Source organism: Carlito syrichta, unplaced genomic scaffold, assembly GCF_000164805.1.
Source record: "Carlito syrichta isolate Samal-C Ts95f unplaced genomic scaffold, Tarsius_syrichta-2.0.1 Scaffold305827, whole genome shotgun sequence".
NCBI classification, from domain to species: domain Eukaryota; kingdom Metazoa; phylum Chordata; class Mammalia; order Primates; family Tarsiidae; genus Carlito; species Carlito syrichta.
This window is the reverse complement of record NW_007249923.1, coordinates 690,109-711,874: the sequence shown is the minus strand read 5'-3', so window position 1 is coordinate 711,874 and position 21,766 is coordinate 690,109. Positions and strand designations below refer to the sequence as shown.

Below are 21,766 nucleotides of genomic sequence, written 5' to 3'. Positions count from 1 at the left end.
CGGCTGATTTTTTGATTTATTGTAGAGATGAAGTCTCACTGCCCAGGCGGGTCTCGAACCCATGGGCTCAGGCAATCCACTCACCTCAGCCTCCCAAAGGCGCGGGATTACAGGCTGAGCCACCGAGCCCGGCTGAAAATGATTCAATATTACACACACATACACATACACAGATAGATCTCCATGGGCTATCAGAGCTAGGCAGCTGGTATTCCCAGGATTAGTATACCAAAACCCTGAGCGGCAATATAGATACAGATATCTCTCAGTATGTATATATGTGTATGTATTTTTAATTTTTTTAAGGTCTGATAATAAAATAATCTAGGAAACACCTGACTCCTCAGTACCAGCACTTTAATCAAGCCTCAGGACTGGGCAATGTGCTAGACATCGACACTGTTTTTGTTTCCCCAAATCATCTCAGAGGAAGCATGGGTTAGACAAGGAAAGTTCCTATTGCCTCACTCTGTGTTCATCTTTTAGTTACTGTCCACTCTTCGGCATCACCTCTTGCAAAAATATATGACTACAATTGCTGTAAAAATGGCCTTGAATGATCTGATTCTCATAGAAACGTTAAATGAAGCTGGAAGGAAAGCTTAGTAACAATTAACATATGGCTTCATTAAGATATTTTAAAATTATATTTTTGGACTTCCGGGCAAGATGGCGACCGAACAGGTCAGACCGTGAGAGTCTCTGCAAAACCAAGTGTCCATAAAGACTCTGCATGAGTGGGTGTGTGCTTGTGGGTGAATGAAAGTCCATCTGAGGGGAGACTTGGGTTCATGCACTCAGGGCTCTCCTCCAGAGGTGAATGCAAACCCCCATGGCCTGAGATGGGAGGCACAGGTGGGCAGGATCGTCTGCCATTCTCGGGGCTCTCCTGAGAGGAGGCAGCAGAAAACAGCCCTCCCATCAGCACCAGTACCCAGCTCACGTCATCACCTACAGCAGCAGACCTGGCACGAGAAGGCTGGTAATGGAAATCTGGAATAAATCTTCAATGTCAGTGACCAACAGGTGCCATCTTCTGAGTCCTGGACAGGGCAGAGACTTGCATTGCCCCACCAGCTCCACCTAGCCACTATCTTGGGACCCAGAGGCTATTACCTCATCAGATTCAGAGAGACAGATGCCCCTCCCCCACGCTGGAACAGGTACAGACATGTCAGATCTGAGTGGGAAACTTGACAGCAGCAGCAGTGAGTAGGGGGACTCCAGATCTGACCCATCCTCCTCCCACAGTAATCTTTGGGGCATCTGACCCACGATGAGAGCAACCCTATTAGCCTGCGCTGAGAGCAGAGGGAGGGGCTGGAGACCAGAGCCGCTCCCTAAGGTAGAGGCCTGAAAAGAACTTGGATTCAAAAGAAACTGCCAGAGAGGGAGTTTTTTTCCTTTGTTTTTTGTTTTAGTTTTAGCTTTTTTTCCTTTTCTCTTTCTGTTTTTGTTTCCATTTTTATACTTGCTCTATTTCTGCTATTTTTATTTTCTAAAAAGATTTTGTTTATTTATGGGTATTTTTGAGGGAGAGTACACTAACAGGGAAGTTTTTGTTTGTTTGTGTAATTATCAATGTTTTTGTCTTTTTTTTTTTTTTGAGTTGGAGTCTCACTCTGTCGCCCAAACTGGAGTGCAGTGGCCACTCTCGGCCACCGCAGCCTCGACCCACTGGGCTCCAGTGATCCTTCCGCCTCAACCTTCCAAATAGTTGGAACTTCAGGCACACGCTACCACGCCCGGCTAATTTTTCTATTTATTGTAGAGATGAGGTCTTGCCAAGTTGCCCAGGCGGATCTCGAACCCGCGGGTTCAGGCAGTCCACTCACCTCAGCCTCCCAAAGGCATGGGATTACAGGCTGAGCCACCTAGCCTGGCATCTTTTTTTTTCTTTGTTTGTCTCTCTGTTTATTCATTAGTTGGGATGCCTGTCTGTGTTCCCTCTTCTTCTTCTCTCTCAACCTCCCTTTTGTCTTCCTCTTTTCTTTTTCCATTCATTTCCCTTTTCTTATCTCATTTTGCTTTCAGAGAGCAAACAAACGCCCCCACTGCATGGACAGATTGTAAGGCAGTGGGAAGTGGGTTCCAGGGGGCCCACACACCTGTCGGTGGATACTGGGCTCTGCAGATAGCTTCTGAATCACAGTTTCCCCCCTGAATTAAATCTCAAAACTGCAAAAAGCATAGGCCCTCACCCCTAGTCCAGCTTCAGAATTAAACAAAATCAGGGGATCTACATAAGGAAGAATAGGAGATTGAGCAAACAGAAATAAAAACTAACCTCCCATCACTGAACAACAGAATTAAAGAAGAGGTTAAAAAAAGAGGAAGGGGGTGGGGCGGAAAACCTACACAAATGAAGAAAAAACCAAAAGAAGAATATGAGTCTCACACAGACCCTGGGAGGTCAGACGCTGAGAATACAGACTCTGGAACTCAAACAATGAAGAGCCCCCAGAATGACTGGTCTCAAACCACAAACCTAGATATCAAGATATTAATAAAGAGAATAAATAGAAATGAGGAGAGACAAGAAGAATAAAGAAGTTGATAACTGAGATAACAGCAATAAAGAATACAGTGAATGAAATAAACAACAAACTGAAAAGCATGGAAGACAAAATTAGCCAAGCAGAAGAAAGAATCTCAGAGCTGGAGGAGCAAAATATGGAACTAACTCAAACTGTTAAAAACATAGAACAGAAGCTTAAAAAGACAGTACAAAACCTCAAAGAGATGAGCGATTATTTCAAGAGGCCAAACCTAAGATTAATTGGAATTCCTGAGGCAGATAGAGAGACAGAGACCATCCTGGAACACCTATTCCATGAAATTATCCAAGAAAACTTCCCTCATCAGTGATATGACCATTCAAACACAAGAGATTCAGAGAACCCCTTCTGCAAGACAACAAATGAGAAGACCAACTCCCAGACACATAGTAATTCGCCTGCACAAAGTAGGTATAAAAGAATAAATCCTAAAGGCAGCAAGAGAGAAAGGTCAGACTACCTACCAGGGAAGACCAATTAGAATAGCAGCAGAATTATCTACAGAAACACTTCAGGCTAGGAGAGCTTGGAGCCCAATCTTCAAAGTTCTCAAAGATAAACAATTTCAACCAAGAATTACCTACCAAGCTAAGCTAAGTTTCATCAGTGATGGAGAATTAAAATCCTTCTGAGACATTCTATCCCTAAGAGTTTACGCTGTCTCCAGACAGCTCTACAAGAAACACTTAAGAATGTATTAAACATAGAAGAAAGGAAAAAAGAACAATAATGCTCTTCACGAGAATGCAGGAAAAAGATTAAAAACACACATGAATCAACCCAAAAATCAAAAGAAAGATAACAAACCAACAAACAGCAGCAATAATAAACTCTATAAGAACCTCATGACAGGGATAAACTCTCACATCTCAATAATTAGCCTGAATGTGAATGAACTAAATGCATCACTGAAAAGACACTGAATGGTAATTGGATAAAATATCATGAGGCTACAATATATTGTCTCCAAAAGACTCATCTCACCGGAAAGGACACTCACATACTCAAAGTAAGAGGATAGGAAACAAAATTTCAGGCAAACAGAATACAAAAGAAAGCAGGAGTTGTAATCTTAATGTAAGACAAAATACCCTTTAAGCTATCAAAAATTTTAAAAAATACAGATAGTCACTACATAATGATAAAAGGTTCAATCCATCAACAAGAAATAGCCATCCTAAACATAAATGCACTCAAATAGAAGCACCAACTTTCATAAAGCAGCTTCTAGGTAAACTAAAAAAAGATATTGACTCTAATACTATCATAGCTGGAGACTTAAACACCCCACTAACAAGCCTAGACAGATCATCAAGACAAAAAGTCAACAAGGAGATATGGAACCTCAACGTGACGCTTGACCAAACAGACATAATTGATACCTACAGAACACTCCACCCAACAACCAAGGAATATACATTCTACTCATCACCACATAGAATGTACTCTAAGATTGACCACATCTTGGCCATAAATCAAGTATAAACAAATTCCATAAGATTAAAATTCTGCCATGTACTTTCTCAGACCACAGTGGAGTAAAAATAAATATCAACACCAACTAAGTTCCCCCAAAACCCACAAAGACATTGATAATAAACACCATGATGCTAAATAACTCCTGGGTCAACATGGAAATCAAAACAGAGATTAGAAGACACCTGGAAACAAACAAAAATGAAGAAACATCTTACCAAAACCTATGGATGCCATGAAAACAGTACTAAGAGGGGAATTCAAATCTCTACCAACACACATGAAGAAAATGGAAAGATCACAAGTTAACAGCCTAACAAATCACCTAAGGAAGCTGGAAAAGCAAGACCACCAGAACCCTAGCTTCAGCAGAAGAATCCAAATCACCAAAATAAAAGCCCAAATTTGAGAAATAGTAGACAAAAATATAATACAAAAAAAAATCAATGAAACCAAAAGCTGTTTTTTGAAAGGATAAATAAGACTGATGGATGCCTAGCTAGACTGACCAAGAAAAAGAAAAAGCCCAAATAAACACAATCAGAAATGCAAAAGATGAAGTCACAACAGACCCCAAAGAAATACAAAAGATTATCAGAGATTACTATGAACACCTATATGGAAACAAACTTGAAAACTTAAATGAAATAGAGGACTTTCCTTGTTTTTGTTTTTTTTTTTTGGAGTTGGAATCTCACTCCATCACCCAGGCTGGAGTGTAGTGGCACACTCACAGCCACCCCAACATCAACCTGCTGGGCTCTAGCGATCCTTCCACCTCAGCCTGCCAAGTAACCTGAACTACAGGCATGTAATACCATGCCCTGCTCATTTTTTATTTATTGTAGAAATGAGGTCTCGCCAAGTTGCCTGGGCTAGTCTCGAACCTGCGGGCTCAGGCAATCCACTCGCCTCAGCCTCCCAAAGTGCTGGGATTATAGGCTGAGCCACCAAGCTCAGCCCCTTAAAATATTTTAAAATCAGAGAACCATCATATCTAGACTCGATACGCATTTCTCTCTGGCTGCTGTGCAGAAAATGGAATGAAGTACAGTAAGAATAAGTATACAAAGGTCAATTAGGAGATTTCTATAATATACTCACAGAGAGATGTTAATCACATGAACTAAGATAATGGCAGAACTGATGGCATGATATAAATAAATTAGAGAAATAGTCAGGAGGCAGAATAGACAAGAACGAGGGAAAGATAATAATCACTCAATGTGCATTAAATGTATGGTGGATCCACTTACTACATAGGAATGATCAGAAATGGCTTTGTGAGTAACAAGTTCTTGAGTCTGAGGTACCTATAAAACATCCAAACAGAAACGTAAATGGGTGACTTACTTCTCTATATGAATCTTGGAACGCAGAAGAGCAATCTAGGCTGGACACTGGTTAGACAGTAACTTGCCTATGCTACCTAAGGAAAGATTGCAAAACATCAATTCTTAAACTTTAATGTGTTTAAGCATCATGTCAGGGTCTGATTACAAATCCTGGTCACCCATCTCAGAGAATCTGAGTTAGTAGGCCTGAGACATAAATCAAGAAGAATTCTTAACAAGCATCTTCAAATGATTTTGAAGCAAAGGGTACACAGAAATCTTGAGACACATTGATAAAAACAAAAACAGAAGATAAGGACTGGACTCAGCGGTTCAGCCTATAATCCCATCACTTTGGGAGGCCAAGGTGAGTGGATTGCCTGATACCTTGTCTCTACGATAAATAAAAAAATTAGCCAGGGTGTGTTAGCATGCACCTGTAGTTCCAGCTACTTGGAAAGCTGAGGTGGAAGGATCCCCAGAGCCCAGCAGGTCAAAGTTGGGGTGGCTGAGTTTGCCACTGCATTCCAGCCTGGGTGACAGAGTGACTCCAACTCAAAAAAAAAAAAAAGAGTAGTATAAGGAATTCTAACACTTATTGATTAAGTAAAAGCAAAGGGAGAAGAATAAACAAAGAAAGCCAATGAGCAGCCAAAGAGGTAGAGAAAAAACCGGAATGTATATTATACCAGAGAAGCCAAAGGGACCAACAGTTTCAAAAAGTCAGTAATGTGTTGAATGCTGCTGAGGACCAGTAAGATGAGGAATAAAAGCATCCATGAAATTTACAGACATGGAATAGGTAAAAGAATAAGAAAGGTGAGGAAATAGAGATGTCTGATTCTACAATGAATGAGCGAACAGAAGGAATAAGAATATTGGGATGGCATGGGGCAAAGAAATAATTTGTTTGCTATTTGACTTTGTTTTATGGGAGATACATGAACACATACAAATGCATATGAGGCGAGGCCAAAATAAAAGACAAGATGTAGAAGATAGAGAACACCATTTTATACTGCTGCTTATTTTACAAATAAACTATAGTTATACGTTCAAATCTTTTCTTAGATAAATAAAAAACACAGCCTGTCAAAAACATCACAGGATTCAAAAGTTATTTCCCATAACTAAGACAGGACAAAATATTGTTTGATCTTTGGAGGAAAGCTGAAATACTGAATAGCTTTAAATATTCTGACTAAGGAAAAGGTGAGGCTCCTCACCAAGGGGATGATTAAAATTGAGGCAGCAGGCAAGAGTGCCACCTGCTGGTAAAATACAAATTCTCAGTATTTTTGCTGAGATACAAACCAGTCTTAAAAGGAATTTCAACTAACTGGATTAACAGGTACCTACATTTCCAATGATAGTTTCTTAATACTAGAATAGAATCTCAAATCTTCTCACACAGCAATGAAAGTCTTTTAAAAACACTTTTGAGCCGGGCTCCGTGGCTCAGCCTGTAATCCCGCACCTTTGGGAGGCTGAGGTGAGTGGATTACCTGAGCCCGTGGGTTCGAGACCCGCCTGGGCAGCAAGACCTCATCTCTACAATAAATCAAAAAATCAGCCAGGCGTTGTAGTGCATGCCTGTAATTCCGGCTACTTGGAAGGCCGAGGCGGAAGGATCGCCGGAGCCCAGCAGGTCGAGGCTGCGGTGGCCGGGAGCGGCCACTGCACTCCAGTCTGGGCGACAGAGTGAGACTCCAACTCAAAAAACAATTTTGATCAGCTAGTCATCCTTCCTTTATTTGAAAACATTCAAAAATAGAAGGTGTACAAGTCCAAGAGCTGTTACATCAGCAAGCAGGTCATTTTAAAACTGAAATACACCTGTTCCCAATTTCTACCCACTTAATATACTAGGCCTTCCCTCTGTGACAATGCAGTAAATCCCATATGACAGCCCTTCATCATCTATAGACAAGCACGTCTCCACTTGCTATCTCCTCAGATTAAACAACCCAGTATTTTTTTTACCTGTTGTTTTTAAAACCTTCCACCCTCCCAGTTGTGGAATGTGGCTTCATATGTCAACATCTCATAAAATATCTTAGAAGTTTTATTTCCAACAACTAACCTAGTGATACTTTCCTTTCTCTGAGCCTAAACATACTGTTGGCTCTACTAAGTTTGTGGTCAACTAAAATCCTGTCCAGCTTAGGTCTTCCCAATCCGTACCCATACAATTTAATTATTTGAATCTAATGATATTTATCTTCATTAAATTTCATCTTATAATGATTGTGACTGCACCTTCTTGTCAAGATCATTTTGAATGCTGATTCTTTCTGCTATGACTCTATGAGTTAACATGGTTGTTTTGAGGTGAATTCATGGAAAATGTTCACAAACCACATTGGAGTTATCAGCAGATAGTTTCCTAAACCTGCTTTTCTTTTAAAGAAAAACACACATTAAGAGTCAACCTATATAGTTATTCTATAATCAAAGATTTATGATTAAACACTTAAGCAGAAGATTTGTAACTAACTGTGCATGTATTCCACTCATTCTAATTGGCTGAAAATCACCTTTACAAAACATAAAAAACCGTCCTCCTGAATGAAATAAACTGTGTAGGCACCCACACTTATTTGAAAATTGATCTGAGGTTACCTACAAATTATTCATGTTGGATCAGCTGTTCCAATAGTATCCTGGGTTATAATTCCACTGGGTCTGGAGACTTTAACCATCATAATTAAACTATATGTTACATATGCTAGGCTTAAATTTTTTTTTCTTTAAAATACTTATCTGGATTTTTCCACTTTAAAACTATTCTCTGTGTTCATGGAAATGGAGTTAAAATAAGAAGCATTGCTCTATGGTATAGTGTAGCAGTCCAGATGTGAAGCCTGAAGCCCAACAGCTTGAATTCAAATCCTAGCTCTACAATTTGCTAGCTATGTGACCTGGAACAAGTTATTTAACCTCTCGATGTGCCGCGATATCATTTACAAATGTAAATAACAGTACCCACCTTACAGAGTTATGGTAAGAATTGTATGAGCTAATAAAGGGTCTATAACAGTGCCTACCACAGTAAGCAGTAAATAGTTTAGATGCTTGCTGTAATTATCATTCCAGGTTATTTATTAGTATCATCACCCCTCATCCATCTTTCCCCCATGCTTGCCCTCAAAATAACAGGATAGTACAAGGATTAGTTAAGAGCTGAACTTTGAAGGAAGAAGGGCCTGGATGCAAGTCCTAGCTCCACCGCTTATCAGCAACACTACCTTGTAATGTCACATAACCTCATTTATAGAATGGGGATGAAAATGTTGGCCGGGCATGGTGGCTCACGCCTATAATCTCAACACTTTGGGAGGCCGAGGTGAGAGGATTGCCTGAGCCCACAGGTTCAAGACCAGCCTGGGCAACTTGGCGAGACCTCATCATTACAATAAATCAAAAAAGAAAAAAATTAACCATGTATGGTGGCACATGCCTGTAGTTCCAGTTGCTTGGAAGGCTGAGGTGGAAAGATCTCCTGAGCCCAGCAGGTTGAGGCTACAGTGGCCGGGAGCAAGACACTGCCCTCCAGCCTGGGTGACAGAGACTCCAACTCAAAAAAAAAAAAAAAAAATGTTATCTACTACATGGCGTTGTTATGAGGAAAAAAACGAATGTCACACACTTCACAGAGTACCTGGCATATAGTATGTACTCAGTGAGTCTTTGTTAAAAACAAAAGAAAACAAAAAAACTTTTTCTTTTTTTGTACCCTTAGTATTTTGGCAGGTACAATCTGGACCATACTGCTCTCCTGACAGTTTATGACACTTCTGGTATATATCTTTAGTTATACGCCTCTCTCCATATTTGTAGATGTTCTGTTACTTGCAGACATATCCTTCTCTCAACATTACTTTCTCCTTGAATTGCTCACGGTTATCTTGTCAAAATTTTAGAAATTTCTGTTCTTTGTGAACCCATTCTTTTTTTTTTTTTGGAACCTATAACCATGAGATTGTGCCCATATTTTTTTTCTGAAATATTTGCTTTCTAACATACAGGATTCATGCTCAGTATATTTTTCATTGTTATTATGACTGCTAAAACAAAATGATAGCTTTTCTTCAAGAGTCTCTCTCTTAGCCGGGCGGTGGCTCACACCTGTAATCTCAGCACTTTGAGAGGCAGAGGCGAGAGGACTGCCTGAGCCTACAAGTTCGAGACCAACCTGGGCAACATGACGAGACCCTGTCTCTACAATAAATCAAAAAATTAGCCAGGCATAGTGGTGCACACCTGTGATTCCCGCAACTTGCAAGGCTGAGGTGGAAGTATTGCCTGTGTCCAGCAGGTCGAGGCTGCAGCGGCCTTGAGTGTGCCACTGTACTCTATCTAGCCTGGGAGACAGAGTGAGACTCTGACTCAAAACAAAAAAAAGAGTCTGTCTTTTTTACTTCCTCAATCATTAGTAAAAATTAAATCCAAAATAATGGTTCCTTCCATTGTTTCTTTTACCACCTGTAAGACTAAATCATTGTTAATCAAAAATTTATCAGATACTCTTATCAGAATAAGATTTCTAACATATCTAGATGGCTACAGAACACATTATTACTATTGTTTGTTTCTTTGTATGTTTTGCAATCTGTATCAAGAAACCATCACCTACAGTCTCTGTCAACTGAGATTCTACAGTATTTCTCCATCAGAACATCACTTCTGTCCTTTCTTCTTTTAGATAGAAATTCTCTACCATATTTTCTCCTAACATGGTGGTTTCTAAATTACTTACACACACACACACACATACACACACACACACACACACACACACTCTCTCTCTCTCTCTCACTCAATTTGCCCCTGCTGGTTTTCCCTACTTAAGAATTTTTTTTCAACAAAGTATATCTTCCAATGGCTGAGTTCTTTCATAGAGACCATACTACTATCTCTTGGTGATAGAAACATTCTTGTTAAACTATTTTTTTTTCTATCTATACTGCATGGGTATACAAAAACATGTACATACAAGGTATTGGTTCTAAATAATTTTGATCCCAAATGCTTTCTTTCTGCCATGTGTTTTTCTTCCTACGTTATTTATTTTTATAATTTTATCTTGGCTTATTTCTCCTTCTCTATTTCTAAATAAGCCTCCAGTCAAACAGAGTAATAAAAGTTAGTCCATCAGAAGCTCACTACTATAGCATTAAACATGTAGCTCAGGAAACCAAATGCTTCTCTGAAACCACCCAACTCTTAACTGCCATGTCTATTCTTGTCTTCCAAAGTTATGAGCACCAATGAGAGATAAAATACAGGACCTGTGCCTGCTCTTCAGAGAAAACTCTAAATTTCTTTCAAATATTTCCATTAATACAAAACAAAAATTATTTTGACTAATTTTAAGATAGTGAAGACCATATGTATTTTATACACTATTGTCCAGTGCCTAGTATGTATTAGACCACATGACACATATTTTAGACCAGGGGTTGCATATTTTAGCCCATAAGTCAAATCCTGCCTATTTCTATATTGTTCACAACTAAGAATGGTTTTTAGGAAGAGGAGGAGGAGAAGTGGGGGGAGGCAGAAGGGGAGGAGGAGATGGATAAGGAAGTGGGAGAAGTCACGTTGCCAAATAATATAAAAGAGTAGTATTACAACTATTTACAGCATTGTCTATTAGAAGCATGTGCAAAGGTGTACCTGAAAGTGCTGCTCCATCACTTGGATTTTTCCTTGGTCTGGGCACTTTTTCAGAGCTCGATCTGCGTAATGGAATAGGATTTCTATCATCTGTAAAAAAAAAAGACTTGTATAGAAATGAAAATATATCTCTAAGTGCTTTTCACTATTTAATATAGGTGGCCCTCCTAAATACTACAGAATCAGTATTGTTATTATATTTAAAATATACTTGAAATTTTTAGTGGCTTTATTTCACTTTTTTTTTAAACGCTAGCCTAATTTCAGTTTTGCTAATCTTTCCTAACAAATATCTCCATGTTCTATACTTCAGTGGTATCTTCATTGCTCAGGAAATAAAAAATTAAAGTTAAGTTCTTCAGTAATCCTCTGCTGTAGGTATTTCCCTAAAAAGCATGGATGAGCATATCATTCAGTCTAAGGAGTGACCATTTTTACTCATGTGTTCTGTAAGTGTTTACACTAATTTGAACATAATTTTTACCAATGTATGTATACAGCTAAAGGGAAGAAATTTTATAGTCAATGAATTCAGCCAAGTGTAGATTAGAAACAGAATGGCAATGTTAAATATTAGCATCAATTATATTAATACTAATTAATAATAATAATATTAAAACATTAGCCCTCTCTGCTATTTTTGGGCACTACAAATGTGCACATATAGTATACCTCATAATTGCTCATACATTCATGAAAACTAACAAACTTTATGGGCAAGGTTCAAAAAAAATTCAGATTCTGAGGTTTTTTCCTGTCTTCCTCTGTCTTTTGGCTATTTTATTATTTCATTATTTTCATAAGAGAGAGAGCAAAAGAAAAAGAAAAGGTGACAAGAAGGAATTTAAAGAGCATTCAAGATGACACCAGGGATTTATAAGATGACTTGTTTTTTCATACAGTCTCTTCTACGTTGTAGCCATTTACCTATTCATACCCAAAGATATTAGCAAGTACCAAAAACAAATCTGTACTGTTTCCTAGTAAAGACCCTATTGAAATACTCACCCGGTCTGCAACAACAGCCTTTCTTTTACTGGCATCCCCTGATAATCCTGCAGAGAAGCAGAATCCAACAAAAAAACAAAAGTTAGTTCACATCTTCAGGAGTAAAACTGTGTCTGGTTTTCTACTGATATCATGTGTTAACAACAAAATTATAACAACCTTTAGGTATCCAAATGTTGGATAATATGCCTAATTCACATCTATTGGATCAGACAGCACATCAACGTAGTTTCCTTTTGTTCTAATAGTAAATTTTTCTTATAAAAAAATGTTAGAAGTGAAATTTTAGCTTCTATACCCTCCATGTGTCATTAATCTTCTTTACTGTAAGATTTAATAACATCCTGTTTATAAAATACTTGAATACTCAGCTAAAAGCATTTTATGAATGATTAGTATTATTCAGTCCCTCTACTCCATTAAAACAATGTCTACCATATTGGTAGTCAGTCTGTCTACTTACCCACTACTGCTTTTGCTTTGCCTTCATGGAAAGACCATGCAAGAGCCAAAGCTTCTGTGAGACAATCTTGTTTCAGGAGATGATCCACTCTCTAAAATGAACAAATGAGAGAAGTCAGACCCCTTTGGGTCTGAATTCCAATTCTATCTAAAATCTTTCCATAAATTTTCTGCTTAGTAGCTAAAATTATTTCGGTAACTATGTGAGTGTCTTATTTTTAAAAATAACTTCTTAAAGCACTGAACAGTACGACGACTATACAGGCTAGTAAAGACAGCCATAGGGCTTAAATACGAAAAGGGGAAACCACCAGAATGTCATTGTAGCAGAAATGGTTAGTTGTTTATCAAAACATCCATTCATTTCCTCCTCCTTGGTAACAAACAGTTTATTTCAGACAGCAACACACCAGCTGAAGAACATTTCTACGACTTAGGGCAAAGCCGGGCTTGGTGCCTCAGCCTGTAATCCTGCGCCTTTGGGAGGCTGAGGTGAGTGGATTGCCTGAGTCCGTGGGTTCGAGACCCGCCTGGGCAGGCGAGACTTCATCTCTACAATAAATCAAAAAATTAGCCGGGCGTGGTAGCATGCGCCTGTAGTTCCAGCTACTTGGAAGGCTGAGGCAGAAGGATCGCCAGAGCCCAGCAGGTAGAGGCTGCGGTGGCTGGGAGCGGCCACTGCACTCCAGTCTGGGGCGACAGAGTGAGACTCCAACTCAAAAAATAAAATAAAATAAATAAAAAAAAAAAAGACTTAGGGCAATGTGATTAAGCTCTGGTCAATTAAAAGCAAGTGGTACCTCTTAAGAGGTGGGGAATGGCCTTTATTTTCTCTTTCCCCTTTCCTGAAATGTAGAACCTAACAACTAGAGCTATAGCAACCATACTGATCTATAAAATGACCTTGAGACTAGAATGCAAACATAAAGATGATGGAACGGGCTAGTGTACTTATGCTCATGGAACTCCCATACTGGCCATGGACTGCCTACCTCCAGACAGCAATATTACTTAAGCCATTATTATTTTAACTTTTCTAATATACATAGCCAAATCTTATTCTAACTTATATATTTTTAGCAAATCAAGTACCTAACAGTTGTAATAGTTTTAATGTATACTTCTGAAATTAAGAAGAACAAATCCAAATAATCTTCGGCAAAATCAAAACAGAAAATTAAAATGCTATTAATTTAGTAGTTCTAACATATAAAATTGATTTGAACTCACTTCTCTCCAGTTCCTTAGCATCATCACATAAACAGACTAGAAAATAAAGAGAAAAAATTAAAATGATCATCTTCAACAGACTTTTTGGGAAACACATTTGTCCCAGTTCCACATCTCATTTTATATCTCTTTAAGTAAAAATATTTCATATCACAGTTAGAAGTATATCTTAGAATTGGCTAAAGGGTCAAGAATTCACATTAAAGAGTAAGTCAAAGGTCAGTAAGTTAAAGGTCAGTAAGTCTATAGTCCAAGAAGGAGTTAGTTTTTCTGGCAAGGAGCAAGGAAAGCCCAAGCTTATTTCCCTGTACTGATCTGGCAATATTTTGATTGAATTTAATCATGAAGAAATGTTTCTCCATAGTAAGTTTTTTTTAATGTACAGAAACATTTATATACAAAAAGTTCTTAATCCAATGATTCTAATCTAAGTCAAATGGCTCAATGCAGTTTAGTGTATCCTAAGCTGATATAAGCTAATAACCATCTTAATTATATGACAACATCTGTGATCAGGTATCTTCTTGGTCATGAAAACAAAAATGTGAAGGAAGCTTATGAAAGTAAATCCCTGAATCAGGAAAATAAACATACTGTTAGCACCTAAACAAAAGTAAAAATATGTCTAAAAGTGAAGGAAATAAATTAACTACAAATCATGTCTACCAAAAACAAAAAGTACTAGATAACCAATATTCATGTTATAATACACTGCCCTCTTTATGAGCAACCTCCTTCAGCCCGTTATCCTTATATACACAAATACCAAGTCACAGAGTGAAAGAGCTTACTTTTGTGCCCAAATAAAAGATCTGTCCACCATAGCTACTGATGGATTGATAACAGGCCTTCTCTCCAACCAAAGCCTGTAAAAAATATAGAAACAAAAAAGGTAAAAAAAAAAATTATATGCATTAGCAGTCTTATTAAGTTTCACTGAATGTCAACTATAGAAACAACATTTTAAGTCAACATGGTTTCAACCCATAAGTGAGTGGGGGGGAATGTTGATTAATTGTGAGTCTCACAGTAGAAGTGAAAGAAAAACAAAGTTCACTAAGCACTTCTCTGTTTATACATATAGCCTTTCTATTTTTCAGAATAATGTGGAAAAGGGAGGAAATACACCAACTTGTAGACCTAAAGGAACACTGTTGTATCCTGCCTCTTGTTGGATGACAGAAAATCAATGCTTCTGGCAGGGGATGGGACTGATTGAAGATGGTACCAACAATTTTTAAAAAAATAAATATCAGCATTAAACACAAGAGAAAATAGAAAGACAAAGCAGCATAGTATATGGGAGTAAGCATAACCCAGCAACATAGAAAAGAAACTCAGTGATAAATCAGGGTTACCAATTTTGGCTCTACCACTTACATATATTTGTATGACATTTAACAAATTTCAAACTTCTGACATTTAGTTTTCCCATTTTTTAAAACCCTTGCACAGTTTCTCTAATGCTATGCCAATATTCATAATATATATGGTCAATAACTGACAGCTATGATTTTTCTTAACTTTCTATTGTGAAAAAAAATTTTTTTTTTTTTTTGAGTTGGAGTCTCATTCTGTCGCCCAGACTGGAGTGCAGTGGCCACACCTGGTCACTGTAACCTCGACCTGCTGGGCTCTGGTGATCCTTCCGCCTCAGCCTTCCAAGTAGCTGGAACTACAGGTGCGCACTACCATGCCCGGCTAATTTTTTATTTATTTTAGAGATGAGGTCTTGCCAAGTTGCCCAGGCGGGTTTCGAACCCGTGGGCTCAGGCAATCCACTCACCTCAGCCTCCCCAAGCAAGGGATTACAGGCTGAGCTACCGAGCTGGGCTTTGAAAAAATTTTAATGTATACCAAAGTAGAAAGAATAACATAATTAATCCCTGAATGTATCCATCAACCAGTTTTATCAATGATCAATTGATCACCAATCTTGTCTCACCTACATTTTAACCATTCCTCTGTAATACAGTATAACTTCTAAGGGAATTCCAGATTTTGAATATTTCATTTATAAAAATTTGGTATGTTTTTTAAAAGAGTTCTTTTTAGCATAACCACAATTCCATTAACATACCTTTAAAAATTAACACTCATTCCCCAATATCAAATACTCCAACAGTGTTTGGATTTCAAATTGTCTCATAAATGTCAAATGTTGTTGAGGCTTTTGTAGTTTGCTTTGCTTTTTTTTTTTGAGTCAGAGTCTCACTCTGTAGAGATGAGGTCTCGCTGCCCAGGTGGTTCTCGAACCCGCGGACTCAGGCAATGCACTCACCTCAGCCTCCCAAAGGCGCAGGATTACAGGCTGAGCCACCGAGCCCAGCTTGCTTTGCTTTTATATGTTTCATTTACCTGAATCAAGATCCAAACAAGATCCACACATTGCAGCTGATTGATATGCTTCTTAAGTCTTTTTAAATTTACAGGTTTTGCCTCCATTTCTCTCAATTCTTTAATTCTCTTGAAGTTTATTTGTTGAAGAAAACGGAACTCTTATTCTATAGTTTCCTGCTACTTAGATTCTGCTGATTGTATCTCCATAGAATTGTTTGACATGTTCCTCTGTCTTCTATATTTTCTCTAGAAGAGACTTCATCAGATTCAGGGTTTGGTTTTGTTTTGTTTTTTTTTCACAGTGCTATTTTAAGTATAATGCTTTCTTTTCTTTATTTATTATAGAGATGAGATCTTGCCAAGTTGCCCAGGCTGGTCTCAAACCCGTGGGCTCAGGCAACCCCCACCTCAGCCTCCCAAAGTGCTGGGATTACAGGCTTGTAACTGTAGGATTTTTGTAGGTGTGTTTGATTATCAGGATGTTGTTCCCTTCTCTTTCTAGTTTGTTAAGTTTTTATATAAGGCATTTATATTGAATTGTGTCAAATGCTTTTTCTGCATCTATTGAGATAATCTATTGAGATGATTTGCTTTTTTTTCAATCTATTTACATGGTAAATAATGTTGACTTTCAAATGTTAAACCAGTCTTGCATACCTTGGATAAACACCATTTCATCATGATTTATTGCTCTTTTTATACATTATTGCTGGTTTCTATTTGCTAACATTTTGTTAATGATTTTTGCTTCTATCTAATGAGGACAATGGTCTATACAGTTCTTTATTATGTCTTTGTTTTGTTTTGTTTTTCCTGGGTCAGTCTCACTCTGTCATATAGGCTGGAGTGCAGTGGTACGATCCTGGTTCACCGCAGACTTGACGTCTTGGTCTCAGGTGATCATTCCACCTCAGCCTCCCAAGTAGCTGGGACTATAGACATGCACCACTGCAGTTGGCTATTTTTAAATTTTTTTGTAAAGACAAGGTCTCACTATGTTGCCCAGGCTGGTCTTGAACTCCTGGGTTCAAGCCTGCCCTAACCTCCCAAAGTGCTGGGATTACAGGCATGAGTCACCATGCCAGGCCCTGCCTTTGGTTTTATTATCAGAGTTAAGCAAACCTCATAAAGTAAGTTAAGCGCTCCCTTCTCCACTATTTTCTACAAGATTTTTGTGAAGAATTGGTATAATTATTTCCTCAAATGTTTGACAGACTTCACCAGGGAAGGCATATGAGCCTAAGTTTCTTTGTAGAAAAATTTTTAATTACAAAATTAATTTTCCTATTGTACACCACTTAGATGTTTCTATTTCTTTTTGAGTCAACTTAGATAATTTGTGTCTTTCAATGAATTTTTCCATTTTATCTAAAGTTGTTAAATTTATTGGAAAAGTTATTCATATTATCCTTTTAATATCAACAGAATCCACAGTGATGTCACCTCTCTCAATCTTGATATTGACAACTGCATCTTCTGTCTTCCTTAATTAGTCTTGCTTGAGGTTTACCCATTTTATTCATCTATCAAAAAATCAGCTATTTGTCTCCTTGGCTTTCTCTGTTGTTTGTCCATTTTCTATTTAACTGATTTGTGTTCATCTTTAGTATTTCTTCCCTCATTTTACTTTAAATTTGTTTGCTTATCTTTTTCTATGTCCTTAATTAAGGTGGAAGCTTAAATTACTGATTTGATATCTTTCTTCTTTTCTAATACAAGTATTTAATAAGTCACCCTCAAAAACCGATTTAATCATAGACCACAGATTTTGAGAATGATCTAGCAAATCATTTCCATTCCATTCAAAACATTCTCTATTTTCCTTTGTGATTTCCTTTCTGACCCATGAGTTATTTATAAAAGTGTTGTTTAACTCCCAAATATTTGGGTTTTCTCCAGATTTACCCTGATGAGTCCAATCTTTCCAAATTAAATGTTGAATTTTGGTTCATGACCTATATATAATTTATAATTTACATTGGTAATTGCTCCACATGCACTTGAAAAAAATGGACAATCTGCTTTTCTTAGGTGGAGTATTCTATAAATGTCAGTTAGGTCAAGTTGGTCAATCATGTTTTTTCAAGTCTTCTATGTCCTTAATGATTTTCTGTCTACTTATCCTATTAATTATTGAGAGAAGAATTTTTAAATTTCTAACTATAATTGTTGATTTATTTATTTCTCCTTCAGTTCCATCAGTTTTTACTTCATATATGTTGCAGTTCTGTCACTGGGTGCTTAAACTTTTAAGATTGTTATGTCATCTTGATTAATTAACCCCTTTTTATCATTTTGAAATTTTTCTTTATCTCTAACAATGTTCCTTACTCTGAAATCTACTTAATATGGTATTAGTATAACCACTATCAAGATTAGTCTTTGCATGATATATCTTTCTCCAACCTTTTAGTTTTAACTTATCTACATTCTTGGGTAGATAAATGTAAGTTTAATGCAGGGTTTTTTTTTTATAGACAGCATATGTTCTTACTTTTTTTTAGTTTGATAATCTCTGCCTTTTATTTGAAATGTTTCAAACCACTTCCATTTTCTGTAATTATTGATATGGAGGGGTTTAGATCTATTATCTTACTATTGTTTTCTATTTGTACTATCTCTTTTACTTTGAACTTATTTCAACTAAATTTTTTTTTTGAGTTGGATTCTCACTCTGTCACCCAGACTGGAGTGCAGTGGCTGCTCCTGGCCACTGCAGCCTCGACCTGCTGGGCTCTGGCAATCCTTCCACCTCAGTTTCTAAGTAGCTGGAACTACAGGTGCGTGCTACCACGACTGGCTAATTTTTGATTTATTGTAGAGATGAGGTCTTGCCAAGTTGCCCAGGCAGGTCCCAAACCCATGGGCTCAGGCAATCCACTTACCTCAGCCTCCCAAAGCACTGGGATTACAGGCTGAGCCACTAAGCCTGGTTTCAACTGAATATTTTTTAACATTTTGTCACCACTATTTTTTTTTTTTTTTGAGTTGGAGTCTCACTCTGTCACCCTGACTGGAGTGCAGTGGCCGCTCCCGGCCACCGCAGCCTCGAGCTGCTGGGCTCCGGCGATCCTTCCGCCTCAGCCTTCCAAGTAGCTGGAACTACAGGCGTGTGCTACCACGCCCGGCTCATTTTGATTTATTGTAGAGATGAGGTCTCGCCAAGTTGCCCAGGCAGGTCTCGAACCCGCGGGCTCAGGCAATCCACTCACCTCAGCTTCCAAAGGGGTGGGATTACACAGGCTGAGCCACTGAGCCCAGCTGTCACCACTATTCACTTAGTAGTTACACTTATTTTTTAGTGACTCTACAGTTTACAATACGCAACTTTAACTTATTTCAGTCTACATTTTTTCTTAGTTGGAGTCTCACTCTGTCACCCAGGCTGGAGCACAGTGGTACAATCATGGTTCACTGCAGCCTTGACCTCAGGGCTCATGTGATCCTTCCACCTAAGCCTCCCAATTAGTTGGGACTACAGGCATGCACCACCATTCCCAGCTAATTTTTTTTATTTTTCGTAGAGATGAGGTCTCACTGTGTTGTCCAGGCTGGTCTTGAATTCCTGGGCTCAAGCAATCCTCCAGCCACAATGTCCCAAAGTTCTGGGATTATAGGCATGAGCCAGTGTGCCCAGTTCAGTTGACATGTAAACAATATTTGATGTATACTATAAGAACCTTACAATGATGTACTTCCATCCCCTACTCCCTACTGCCATGCATTATTTTTTTCATACATATTGCTTCTACAGATCATAAACTTCACAACACATTATTTTTGTTGTAAACAGTCCATTGCTTTTGTTAAACAATACTACTGAGGTATAACTTACATACCACAAAATTCGCTCATGAGATATAAAAGTTACTCATCAGATATACAATTCAGTCATTAGCTAGAGAATTCAATAGTTTTTTAGTAAATTCATAGTTGTTCAGCCATCACTAAAATCCATTTTGAAAACATTTTCATTACGTCACAAAGATCCTTGTACCCACCCATTTGTAGTTAATTCCCATTCCTACCACCAGTACCCGGTGACCACTAATGTACATCAGTCTCTATAAATTAAATGTCTTTTCTAGACATTTTATATAAATAGAATTAAACAAAATGTGGTCTTTCCATATGTCTCCTTTCACTTAACACAGTATTTCTGAGATCCATCCATGTTGTAACCACATATCAGTAGTTTATCCTTTCAATTGTGAAACAGAATTCTATTAAATGGCTATACCACATTTTGTTTATCCATTTACCAGTTAGTGAACATTTAGATTGTTTCCACTTTTTGGTTATTAAATGCTGCTTCGTATGTCCATGTACATGTTTTTATGTGAGTATATGCTTTCAATTCTCTTGGGAACATACCTAGGAGTAAAATTTCTAAGTCAGGTGGTAATTATATGCTTAACTTTTTAATTACCAAACTATCTTCCATAGCATTTCCACCATTTTACATGCCCAGCAACAATGTATGAGGATTCCAATATCTCCACAGACTTGCCAATACTTGTTATTATATGGATTTTTTTTTTTCATTACAGTCAACCTAGTGGCTGTGAAGTGGTATCCTATCACACTATGGTTTTGATTTGCATTTCCCTAATAACTAATGCTGTTGAGCATTTTGTCAAGTGCTTATGGCCCACTTGTACATCTTTGGAGATCCCTGCAGATTGCCAGTTGAGAAATCTCTCATACTTAACACAGCTCCTCTGCATTTAATGTGTCTTTTTTCCCTATGGCTGTTTTAAAATTTTTCTATTTATCATTTATTTTGATCAATTTATATATGGTTTTCTTTATTTTACTTGTATCTGGGTTCATTGAGCTTCTTGAATTTGTATATTTATAGTTTTAGAAAGGTTTTGACCATTATTTTTTTCCAATTTTCTCTCTCCCCTTCTTTAAAGGTTCTAGCCAGACATATATTAGGCTACATGATGTTGTCTTGTAGCTCATTAATGATTTTTAAATTATTTTTGTGTTTCATTTTGCATAATTTTTATTGTTATATTTTCACGTTCACTAAACTTTTTTCTGCAATGTTTAGTCTGTCATTAAGCTCATCTAGTGCACTGCTTCATCTCAAGCACGATAGTTTTCATCTCTAGAAGTCTGATGTGCATCTTTTTAAATATCTTCCATGTTTCTATTTAACTTTCAGACATATGAACCATAGTTATAATAAATGTTATGTCCTTGTCTACTAATTCTAACACCTGTGACAGGTGTTACTTTTTAGTGATTTTTCTCTTCATTATAGGTTGTGTGTTTCTTCTTTGCATGCCTAGTAATCACTGACTGAATGGCAGACACCGTGAACCTTGTTGAGTTCTGGAAATTTCTGTATTCCTGTGAATATTCTTGTGCTTTGTTCTAGGAAATAACTAAGTGACCTGGAAACAGTGTGATCCTTTCTGGTGTCTTAAGATTTGTTAGTGGGAACCAGTATAGCATTTACTCTAGTCCTAATTATACTCCACTACTGGGGCAAGATATCATTGAGTACTCTACCCAATGCCTTGTGAATCTCAAAGATTTCTATTCCGGTTGGTATAACAAGCATCACTTTCAACCCTGTGTGAGCACTGGATATCCTTCCCTATAAACCTTTCAAATAGATCTTCCCCTGTCATTGGGTAGATCCCTTTTTTTTTTTTTTTTTTTTTT

At 37.7% G+C, this 21,766-nt stretch overlaps 1 protein-coding gene across 1 annotated transcript in view; it reads right to left on the bottom strand.

Moving 5' to 3' along the window:
- Positions 1 to 21,766, bottom strand: part of VPS8 (VPS8, CORVET complex subunit) — a gene marked incomplete at its 3' end in the record, with an annotated part of 188,224 nt that overhangs the window by 98,642 nt on the left and 67,816 nt on the right. Inside the window, exons 18-22 of the mRNA XM_021714853.1 lie at positions 14,539 to 14,613; positions 13,748 to 13,783; positions 12,519 to 12,609; positions 12,056 to 12,102; positions 11,048 to 11,137 (exon numbers count right to left, since the gene is read on the bottom strand). Coding sequence (XP_021570528.1) covers positions 11,048 to 11,137; positions 12,056 to 12,102; positions 12,519 to 12,609; positions 13,748 to 13,783; positions 14,539 to 14,613 — 339 coding nt within the window. The remainder of the gene's footprint in view (positions 1 to 11,047; positions 11,138 to 12,055; positions 12,103 to 12,518; positions 12,610 to 13,747; positions 13,784 to 14,538; positions 14,614 to 21,766) is intronic.